Raw genomic sequence first — 12,116 nt, forward strand, 5'->3', positions numbered from 1 at the left:
GAATTGTCCTTGGGCCCTCCCACCCACCCTTATGTTGTATAAACAAAACAGGACATGCACACTTTAACCAACCCATCATTTCAGTGACAGGGTCTGCCACACGACTGTGACTGATATGACGGGTTGGTTTGGACCCCCCCCAAAAAAGAAGCAATTAATCTCTCCTTGCACAAACTGGCTCTACAGAGGCAAGATGTCCACCTCATCTTCACCCTCCGATATATCACCGTGTACATCCCCCTCCTCACAGATTATCAATTCGTCCCCACTGGAATCCACCATCTCAGCTCCCTGTGTACTTTGTGGAGGCAATTGCTGCTGGTCAATGTCTCCGCGGAGGAATTGATTATAATTCATTTTAATGAACATCATCTTCTCCACATTTTCTGGATGTAACCTCGTACGCCGATTGCTGACAAGGTGAGCGGCGGCACTAAACACTCTTTCGGAGTACACATTTGTGGGAGGGCAACTTAGGTAGAATAAAGCCAGTTTGTGCAAGGGCCTCCAAATTGCCTCTTTTTCCTGCCAGTATAAGTACGGACTGTGTGACGTGCCTACTTGGATGCGGTCACTCATATAATCCTCCACCATTCTATCAATGTTGAGAGAATCATATGCAGTGACAGTAGACGACATGTCCGTAATCGTTGTCAGGTCCTTCAGTCCGGACCAGATGTCAGCATCAGCAGTCGCTCCAGACTGCCCTGCATCACCGCCAGCGGGTGGGCTCGGAATTCTGAGCCTTTTCCTCGCACCCCCAGTTGCGGGAGAATGTGAAGGAGGAGATGTTGACAGGTCGCGTTCCGCTTGACTTGACAATTTTGTCACCAGCAGGTCTTTCAACCCCAGCAGACCTGTGTCTGCCGGAAAGAGAGATCCAAGGTAGGCTTTAAATCTAGGATCGGGCACGGTGGCCAAAATGTAGTGCTCTGATTTCAACAGATTGACCACCCGTGAATCCTTGTTAAGCGAATTAAGGGCTGCATCCACAAGTCCCACATGCCTAGCGGAATCGCTCCCTTTTAGCTCCTTCTTCAATGCCTCCAGCTTCTTCTGCAAAAGCCTGATGAGGGGAATGACCTGACTCAGGCTGGCAGTGTCTGAACTGACTTCACGTGTGGCAAGTTCAAAGGGCATCAGAGCCTTGCACAACGTTGAAATCATTCTCCACTGCGCCTGAGACAGGTGCATTCCACCTACTATATCGTGCTCAATTGTATAGGCTTGAATGGCCTTTTGCTGCTCCTCCAACCTCTGAAGCATATAGAGGGTTGAATTCCACCTCGTTACCACTTCTTGCTTCAGATGATGGCAGGGCAGGTTCAGTAGTTTTTGGTGGTGCTCCAGTCTTCTGTACGTGGTGCCTGTACGCCGAAAGTGTCCCGCAATTCTTCTGGCCACCGACAGCATCTCTTGCACGCCCCTGTCGTTTTTTAAAAAATTCTGCACCACCAAATTCAAGGTATGTGCAAAACATGGGACGTGCTGGAATTTGCCCATATTTAATGCACACACAATATTGCTGGCGTTGTCCGATGCCACAAATCCACAGGAGAGTCCAATTGGGGTAAGCCATTCCGCGATGATCTTCCTCAGTTGCCGTAAGAGGTTTTCAGCTGTGTGCGTATTCTGGAAACCGGTGATACAAAGCGTAGCCTGCCTAGGAAAGAGTTGGCGTTTGCGAGATGCTGCTACTGGTGCCGCCGCTGCTGTTCTTGCGGCGGGAGTCCATACATCTACCCAGTGGGCTGTCACAGTCATATAGTCCTGACCCTGCCCTGCTCCACTTGTCCACATGTCCGTGGTTAAGTGGACATTGGGTACAGCTGCATTTTTTAGGACACTGGTGACTCTTTTTCTGAGGTCTGTGTACATTTTCGGTATCGCCTGCCTAGAGAAATGGAACCTAGATGGTATTTGGTACCGGGGACACAGTACCTCCAACAAGTCTCTAGTTGGCTCTGCAGTAATGATGGATACCGGAACCACGTTTCTCACCACCCAGGATGCCAAGGCCTCAGTTATCCGCTTTGCAGTAGGATGACTGCTGTGATATTTCATCTTCCTCGCAAAGGACTGTTGAACAGTCAATTGCTTACTGGAAGTAGTACAAGTGGGCTTACGACTTCCCCTCTGGGATGACCATCGACTCCCAGCGGCAACAACAGCAGCGCCAGCAGCAGTAGGCGTTACACGCAAGGATGCATCGGAGGAATCCCAGGCAGGAGAGGACTCGTCAGAATTGCCAGTGACATGGCCTGCAGGACTATTGGCATTCCTGGGGAAGGAGGAAATTGACACTGAGGGAGTTGGTGGGGTGGTTTGCGTGAGCTTGGTTACAAGAGGAAGGGATTTACTGGTCAGTGGACTGCTTCCGCTGTCACCCAAAGTTTTTGAACTTGTCACTGACTTATTATGAATGCGCTGCAGGTGACGTATAAGGGAGGATGTTCCGAGGTGGTTAACGTCCTTACCCCTACTTATTACAGCTTGACAAAGGGAACACACGGCTTGACACCTGTTGTCCGCATTTCTGGTGAAATACCTCCACACCGAAGAGCTGATTTTTTTGGTATTTTCACCTGGCATGTCAACGGCCATATTCCTCCCACGGACAACAGGTGTCTCCCCGGGTGCCTGACTTAAACAAACCACCTCACCATCAGAATCCTCCTGGTCAATTTCCTCCCCAGCGCCAGCAACACCCATATCCTCATCCTGGTGTACTTCAACACTGACATCTTCAATCTGACTATCAGGAACTGGACTGCGGGTGCTCCTTCCAGCACTTGCAGGGGGCGTGCAAATGGTGGAAGGCGCATGCTCTTCACGTCCAGTGTTGGGAAGGTCAGGCATCGCAACCGACACAATTGGACTCTCCTTGTGGATTTGGGATTTCGAAGAATGCACAGTTCTTTGCTGTGCTGCTTTTGCCAGCTTGAGTCTTTTCATTTTTCTAGCGAGAGGCTGAGTGCTTCCATCCTCATGTGAAGCTGAACCACTAGCCATGAACATAGGCCAGGGCCTCAGCCGTTCCTTGCCACTCCGTGTGGTAAATGGCATATTGGCAAGTTTACGCTTCTCCTCCGACAATTTTATTTTAGGTTTTGGAGTCCTTTTTTTACTGATATTTGGTGTTTTGGATTTGACATGCTCTGTACTATGACATTGGGCATCGGCCTTGGCAGACGACGTTGCTGGCATTTCATCGTCTCGGCCATGACTAGTGGCAGCAGCTTCAGCACGAGGTGGAAGTGGATCTTGATCTTTCCCTAATTTTGGAACCTCAACATTTTTGTTCTCCATATTTTAATAGGCACAACTAAAAGGCACCTCAGGTAAACAATGGAGATGGATGGATTGGATACTAGTATACAATTATGGACGGGCTGCCGAGTGCCGACACAGAGGTAGCCACAGCCGTGAACTACCGCACTGTACTGTGTCTGCTGCTAATATATAGACTGGTTGATAAAGAGATAGTATACTCGTAACTAGTATGTATGTATAAAGAAAGAAAAAAAAACCACGGTTAGGTGGTATATACAATTATGGACGGGCTGCCGAGTGCCGACACAGAGGTAGCCACAGCCGTGAACTACCGCACTGTACTGTGTCTGCTGCTAATATAGACTGGTTGATAAAGAGATAGTATACTCGTAACTAGTATGTATGTATAAAGAAAGAAAAAAAAACCACGGTTAGGTGGTATATACAATTATGGACGGGCTGCCGAGTGCCGACACAGAGGTAGCCACAGCCGTGAACTACCGCACTGTACTGTGTCTGCTGCTAATATAGACTGGTTGATAAAGAGATAGTATACTCGTAACTAGTATGTATGTATAAAGAAAGAAAAAAAAACCACGGTTAGGTGGTATATACAATTATGGACGGGCTGCCGAGTGCCGACACAGAGGTAGCCACAGCCGTGAACTACCGCACTGTACTGTGTCTGCTGCTAATATATAGACTGGTTGATAAAGAGATAGTATACTCGTAACTAGTATGTATGTATAAAGAAAGAAAAAAAAACACGGTTAGGTGGTATATACAATTATGGACGGGCTGCCGAGTGCCGACACAGAGGTAGCCACAGCCGTGAACTACCGCACTGTACTGTGTCTGCTGCTAATATAGACTGGTTGATAAAGAGATAGTATACTCGTAACTAGTATGTATGTATAAAGAAAGAAAAAAAAACCACGGTTAGGTGGTATATACAATTATGGACGGGCTGCCGAGTGCCGACACAGAGGTAGCCACAGCCGTGAACTACCGCACTGTACTGTGTCTGCTGCTAATATATAGACTGGTTGATAAAGAGATAGTATACTCGTAACTAGTATGTATGTATAAAGAAAGAAAAAAAAACCACGGTTAGGTGGTATATACAATTATGGACGGGCTGCCGAGTGCCGACACAGAGGTAGCCACAGCCGTGAACTACCGCACTGTACTGTGTCTGCTGCTAATATAGACTGGTTGATAAAGAGATAGTATACTCGTAACTAGTATGTATGTATAAAGAAAGAAAAAAAAACCACGGTTAGGTGGTATATACAATTATGGACGGGCTGCCGAGTGCCGACACAGAGGTAGCCACAGCCGTGAACTACCGCACTGTACTGTGTCTGCTGCTAATATATAGACTGGTTGATAAAGAGATAGTATACTACTAATATTATATATACTGGTGGTCAGGTCACTGGTCACTAGTCACACTGGCAGTGGCACTCCTGCAGCAAAAGTGTGCACTGTTTAATTTTAATATAATATTATGTACTCCTGGCTCCTGCTATAACCTATAACTGGCACTGCAGTAGTGCTCCCCAGTCTCCCCCACAATTATAAGCTGTGTGAGCTGAGCAGTCAGACAGATATATAATATATATAGATGATGCAGCACACTGGCCTGAGCCTGAGCAGTGCACACAGATATGGTATGTGACTGACTGAGTCACTGTGTGTATCGCTTTTTTCAGGCAGAGAACGGATATATTAAATAAACTGCACTGTGTGTCTGGTGGTCACTCACTATATAATATATTATGTACTCCTGGCTCCTGCTATAACCTATAACTGGCACTGCAGTAGTGCTCCCCAGTCTCCCCCACAATTATAAGCTGTGTGAGCTGAGCAGTCAGACAGATATATATAATATTATATATAGATAATAGATGATGCAGCACACTGGCCTGAGCCTGAGCAGTGCACACAGATATGGTATGTGACTGAGTCACTGTGTGCTGTGTATCGCTTTTTTCAGGCAGAGAACGGATTATAAATAAAACTGGTGGTCACTATCAGCAAAACTCTGCACTGTACTGAGTACTCCTAATGCTCCCCAAAATTAGTAAATCAAGTGTCTCTCTAATCTATTCTAAACGGAGAGGACGCCAGCCACGTCCTCTCCCTATCAATCTCAATGCACGTGTGAAAATGGCGGCGACGCGCGGCTCCTTATATAGAATCCGAGTCTCGCGATAGAATCCGAGCCTCGCGAGAATCCGACAGCGTCATGATGACGTTCGGGCGCGCTCGGGTTAACCGAGCAAGGCGGGAAGATCCGAGTCGCTCGGACCCGTGAAAAAAAACATGAAGTTCTGGCGGGTTCGGATTCAGAGAAACCGAACCCGCTCATCTCTAGTGGTACTGCCGTATAATTCCAGTGGTACTGCCATATAAATCCAGTGATCCTGCCGTATAATTCCAGTGGTACTGGCGTATAAATCCAGTGATCCTGCCGTATAATTCCAGTGGTACTGGCGTATAAATCCAGTGATCCTGCCGTATGATTCCAGTGGTACTGGCGTATAAATCCAGTCCAGTGATACTGCCATATATGTCCAGTGGTACTGCCATATAAGTCCAGTGGTACTGCCGTATAATTCCAGTGGTACTGCCATATAAATCCAGTGATCCTGCCGTATAATTCCAGTGGTACTGGCGTATAAATCCAGTGATCCTGCCGTATAATTCCAGTGGTACTGGCGTATAAATCCAGTGATCCTGCCGTATAATTCCAGTGATCCTGCCGTATAATTCCAGTGATCCTGCCGTATAATTCCAGTGATCCTGCCGTATAATACCAGTGGTACTGGCATATAAATCCAGTTCAGTGATACTGCAGTATATGTCCAGTGGTACTGCCGTATAACTTCAGTCCAGTGGTGCTGCCATATAAATTCAGTTGTGCTGTCCTGTGCTGTATATTATTTACTCCAAATAAAGGGGTTATTAATATTTAATCCAAATATTTTTTACAGGGTTTGCCCTGTGTGGTGTAGGGGTACGCTCGCCTGTGCTGCATATTATTATAATAGCTCCAAAAAAAAGGGTTATTATTATCCAAAATAATTTTACAGGCTTTGCTGTGTGTGTGTGTGTGTGTGTGTGTGTGTGTGTGTGTGTGTGTGTGTGTGTGTGTGGTTTAGGGGTACGCTCTCCTGTGCCACCACTATTGTGCGTGTATTACATCTGGGCAAATTTCAGCACGTCCCATGTTGTTTGTGCTGCACACTTGTGTTGCTTAGCTTAGTCATCCAGCTACCTCATTGCACCTCTTTTTCTTCTTTGCATGATGTGCTGTTTGGGGCCTAGTTTTTTAAGTGCCATCCTGTCTGCAACTGCAGTGCCACTCCTAGATGGGCCAGTGGTTTGTGTCGCACACTTGTGTCCAGGGACGTTTTAAGGGAGGAGGAGGCCCGTGTTCAGCCTTCTCTGTTCGGGCCCCCTCCTCTCTGCCCAGAGTGCTGTAGAGTCTGAGCACTAAAGGGCTCAGACTCTACTGTGCATGCGCAGAACTCTGGGAAAATGGCACGGCGAAAAAAATTTCCTGAGATTTCTCTTCTGCGCATGCAGATGCCGGCGCTGGACTCTGGAGGGGTGAGTATTTTAAAAATGGGTGCAGCATGTGTGGTGGGGGCCCCCTCTGGACTTGGGCCCTTGAGCACCGCACACACTGCACCCATTATAGAAACACCAGTGCTTGTTTCGCTTAGCTTAGTCATACAGCTACCTCATTGCACCTCTTTTACTTCTTTGCATGAAGTGCTGTTTGGGGCCTAGTTTTTTTAAGTGCCATCCTGTCTGCAACTGCAGTGCCACTCCTAGATGGGCCAGGTGTTTGTGCCGCACACTAGTGTCGCTAAGCTTAGTCATACAGCTACCTCATTGCACCTCTTTTTCTTCTTTGCATCATGTGCTGTTTGGGGCCTATTATTTAAATCTGCCATCCTGTCTGCCACTGCAGTGCCACTTCTAGGTGGGCCAGGTGTATGTGCGGCACACTTGTGTCGCTTAGCTTAGTCATACAGCCACCTCGGTGCAACCTTTTGGCCTAAAAACAATATTGTGAGGTGTGAGGTGTTCAGCATAGACCGGAAATTAGTGGAAATGAATGTTATTGGGGTTAATAATACCGTAGGATCAAAATTACCCCCAAATTCTGTGATTTTAGTTGATTTTATAAAAAATCATCCAGATCCAAAACCAAAACACGAAAGTGTAGTTTTGGCAAACCAATCCAGATCTAAAACATGAGGATGGAACCAGAACCAAAACCAAAACACAAAACACGAAAAGTGCCCGCCGCACATCTCTAGTAAAAAAGGGGACTCTGTCTGCCGTAATGTGTAAAAAAAGGGGACGCTTTTTACAGACCAGCGTAAACTCCGAACTCCAAGCCACCTAACACTCTGTACGCCCATCAACACTGAGGCCTGCGCTGCTAAGGGGTGATGAACAGCCCCCCCAAAAAAATGTAGGAGTGGCCCACCATCCAAACCCCGGTAAGATAAAAATTTAGTAGCTGAAAAAGAAATAACCTAACCGTTAGCATATTTGAATGCAAACAGTGGAACCCAAGTGAAGGCGAAAACTTTAAAAAAATCTCCGGTGAACTGGTAGGACAGCCAATTGTAATTAGTCCACTGGTGGAGGAAAAATTAAAAGAAATTCCTTCACACCCCCAGTTCCGGAATGCTAATCATTCCAAAACTGGCGGGTAAACTAAGTTTTTTGGGTTCACACCAACGGGCGTAACAATCACAACGTATCAAGACGAACATAGGATTTACAAGCAGCGGACTTCCAATGCCCCATTTCTTGGATGGCTGACGGCAGAAGTCTGCTGAAGGCAGCCCAGGTAGCTGCCCCTATCAAAGTCCGATACATTGAGCCCCAACTGCGACAAACAACTGCTGAAACTGTGGTGAATTGAAAGCGAGTCAGAGGCAATGAGTTTGCGTGTACCAAAAACTGCATGCCGCCCATGGGCCTGCTGTAAATAGGCTGCAGCCAAATTAACAGGGCATAATACCGCCTCAGGGTATGGTGTAAGCAACACCCAACGCCTCCGACCCAGCTGGTCTGTCTTAGACCGGACAATTTCTGTACATTATCACTCCTTCATTAAAGACCATGCCCCTAAAAGGAGCCCCGTGTCTGCCGAGGTTTTATTGACCGCGACCAGCTCGCTAATGCAGAAGGCAACAAAGAAAGCAAAAGAAAAGGTCACTCGAAGCAAGGAAGCCTCAGACTCGCTCTCTGCCACCAAATCAATAACTGTAAATAAGCCACGCAACAACTGCAGATCAACTGGCCTGCGCATGTCAGCTATTTTGGGCTCTCCCCAGCCCAGCCTTTCAACGCCCTATTCAGGATAAAAAAACTCTGTAGGGTCAGACTGCCCTAAACATTTTGAACAAAAGGAAACCCCAGCTATAGACTGAGACATAGCCACTCTGGAGCTGCCTTGCGAGTAATGGCCCCACACGAAATCCATAAAACAAACCTCAACTGACTTACAAAAAGAGTCACCTGGTAAGCAACCCAATCCTGCCAAGTTCCCCGGGAATGTGTTTGGCTGTGAAACTAATATGAAACTGCAAACACTTCAACACTAGTATCGCAGAAAACGTACACCTGAGGGGAGGAGGGTCGCTGGTTATCAACTGCCTGAACTACTCCCAAATAGTCGCACCAAAAAATGATTGACCGATTGGCCAAACGGGGCCGACCACAATTCGACTGCCACAAGATGGGGAACAATTCCAGCAGCAGCAAATTTGCTGCTGCTGGAATTAGCCAGAATGTGCAGAGAGAGTTAGATTTGGGTGGGGTGTGTTCAAACTGAAATCTAAATTACAGCGTGAAAATAAAGCAGCCAGTATTTACCCTGCACAGAAACAAAATAACCCACCCAAATCTAACTCTCTCTGCAAATGTTATATCTGACCCCCCTGCAGTGCACATGGTTTTGCCCAACTGCTAACAAATTTGCTGCTGCAATCAACTCTGAATTACCCCCTCAGTTGCAGACAGATATACAAGTGTCACATGTACAATCAGGAGCACGCTGCCTACCTATGACAACATCAAGCTGCCTACTTTCAATACTTGGTTGATATTGTACAGCTACTGTAAATAGTGCCTAAAGCTGGGTACACACCTGGAGATAAATTCTGCAGATCAGATAAACGCTCTGACCTGACAGAGTGAATATCTAATAGGTATGCACCTGTACACACTGAGCAGGTTTTAGCTCAGCGTGTACTTTCTTTAGATGTCTTCAATGGGTTGGGAGATCAGGAACGAGGCAGATTTATCATTATTATTATTATTAATAACAGTTTCTTACAGTATATAGCGCAACATATTCTAGTTACAATTGGAACAACAATAATAGGATACAATTGGGTAATATAACACACAGACATAGAGGTAGGAAGGCCCTGCTCGCAAGCTTACAATCTATAGGGATCATACAATTATTGGCTAACCTGTCTGATAATTGTATAAGTGGCTTTAGGCATTTATGTCACAGGAGAGGAGAAGTTTCAAGCTTTGGAGAGAGATAAAGTGGAGTAGTTGCATAATGCGCCCAATCAACTTCATTCCAAAATTGTGATACATGACAAAAGCTGATTCCAGCATCTCCACTTTATCTCTCTCCAAGGCTTGCTATATCTGCACTACAGGGAGGGAATTAATTTATTTTACAGCTGGTTTACCCGTATGATAGCGTTTATGTTTATAAGTTAAAAGTTAGACACTATTGAAAGGCTTTTAAGTAGCACCAGTCTATTACACCACCTTCTTTCTCATTCTATTGCCTTCTGGGTTCCTAGGTAAAACCTATTGTTCTTTAAACAGGCTGCTGACATCTGGGAGTATATTTACAACAAGTCTATTTGCAGATTCAATCCATTTTGAGGTGATTTTGAGATGATTTGGTGGTGCATTTGACCTTCAGCTATTTACTAAAGGCAAAACCGACTCAAAATTCCCAGAAATTCGACTTCAAACACAACTAGAATGTCAACTAGACCATCGGTACTTCCTCATAAACATCAATAGGAAAAGCTCATTTATTAACAGTTAATTTGAAAATAGAACCTCAATAGAACCACATACTTAGCTGTGTTTATTAACACCGTATGCATGTAGATGTAAGCAAAGGACAGCTCTCTCTCTTTGTGGTGTGGTGGTGACTTACTGGTTCATGACCAAGCAGGGAGGGTGGGTGGGGGGGGACTCTTGGAGGGATCCTATAGTCGCCTGACCGCCAGAATCACATGCTGGACCCACCCTGGCTGCTCACGTTTTCTTTAATACAATACAATACACTGTATAGTAAAAAAAAACATCTCTACAGAATGACTTATTCCCGTAGGTTTTATCAGACAGTTACAGAACAAAATGGCAAAAAATAAAGATCAACCCTATCTACACAGTAGCTGTAAATAAAGTATACATTGACACTGAGTTTACTAATCTGTATTATGTAAATCATATCAATACAGGAAAACTATTTCTAAAAAGTAAAATCAGTCTAAAATGTAAATGCTTTTTCCAGATCAAAAGAATTCAGAACAGGAAACTATGGGAGAGCTTCACTATCAACAAGCAAGCAGTGGACAGAAAAAACCCCGGACAGCGAAATATACAGCATTTGTACCACGGCACAACTTCTGAGGTCACTGAAGGCATTAACCGAGGAGGATTTAACCGAATCTATCATGGCAGAAATGGTAAGTTGGCCAGCAGTAGGTGATTGACAATCTGCTGCCGTTTGGGGGTGGCGACGGACTCCGTTTCCCAAAACTCACGTGTGATGCTGCCGTTGTGGGGGAGTGATGGAGATTTCCTGGCCTTTTTGTAGGAACTGTGAAGGCCAGCTAGTGCGACCACATGGGTCAGGCAGCTGGCGTATGGTGTCGCAGATGATCCGATGCTGCATCCTAGGATGTAGCTCAGATCACCAATGCAAGCAGGAGACACAACAAGATTGGGAACTTCTGTATATAGCTTTAACGTATTGTCATTTTTAGTGTTTTTGTTGTAGAGCGTGACTAATGTCATTGCATTTAAATCCAATAGGCACAGCATGTGGAACTGGGACCTACTTCGCTGTAGGATCAAATTACTCTTGTGGGGACAAATATTCTGTTCCTGACAGTAAGGATGGAGTAAAATACGTCTACCAGGCTGTAGTGATAACTGGAAGATATTGCATGGGAAACTCTGCCTACAAAGAACCCCCGTACATCAAAGATGACCCCAGTGGAGATCGTTATGATGCTGTAGTGAACAACATTAAAAAACCAACCTATTTTGTTGTTTTTCATGATGACTATGCATATCCTGAATATCTGATCACTTTTAAGCTCCGAACACCATAGATTATAATGAAATGAAGATTTTTCTATAAACAAACAGGAGATGTATTGGACTAGCACGTACATAAGTAAGTTTAAAACTATAGATCTCTTTAAATCAACATGGATGATGAGGCAAGGGCTGGTTTTATAAACACAATTCAAAAAGGGCATTTCCCTGAGCCCACCACAACAGGGGTGGTCATTCCGAGTTGATCGCTCGCTAGCAGTTTTTAGCAGCCATGCAAACGCTATGCCGCCTCCCACTGGGAGTGTATTTTAGCTTAGCAGAAGTGCGAACGAAAGGATCGCAGAGCAGCTACAAAGTTTTTTTGTGCAGTTTCAGAGTAGCTCAAAACCTACTCAGCGCTTGCGATCACTTCAGACTGTTCAGTTCCTGTTTTGATGTCACAAACACGCCCTGCGTTCACCCAGCCACGCCTGCGTTTT

At 45.6% G+C, this 12,116-nt stretch overlaps 1 protein-coding gene across 1 annotated transcript in view; it reads left to right on the plus strand.

Moving 5' to 3' along the window:
- Positions 1-11,735, plus strand: part of LOC134943465 (protein mono-ADP-ribosyltransferase PARP15-like) — a 175,712-nt gene extending 163,977 nt beyond the window's left edge. Inside the window, exons 10-11 of the mRNA XM_063932296.1 lie at positions 10,865-11,039; positions 11,389-11,735. Of these exons, the coding sequence (XP_063788366.1) occupies positions 10,865-11,039; positions 11,389-11,690 (477 nt within the window). The 3' untranslated portion in view covers positions 11,691-11,735. The remainder of the gene's footprint in view (positions 1-10,864; positions 11,040-11,388) is intronic.
- Positions 11,736-12,116: the final 381 nt, after the last annotated feature.

This window comes from Pseudophryne corroboree, chromosome 7 (genome assembly GCF_028390025.1).
Source record: "Pseudophryne corroboree isolate aPseCor3 chromosome 7, aPseCor3.hap2, whole genome shotgun sequence".
Taxonomy (NCBI): Eukaryota; Metazoa; Chordata; class Amphibia; order Anura; family Myobatrachidae; genus Pseudophryne; species Pseudophryne corroboree.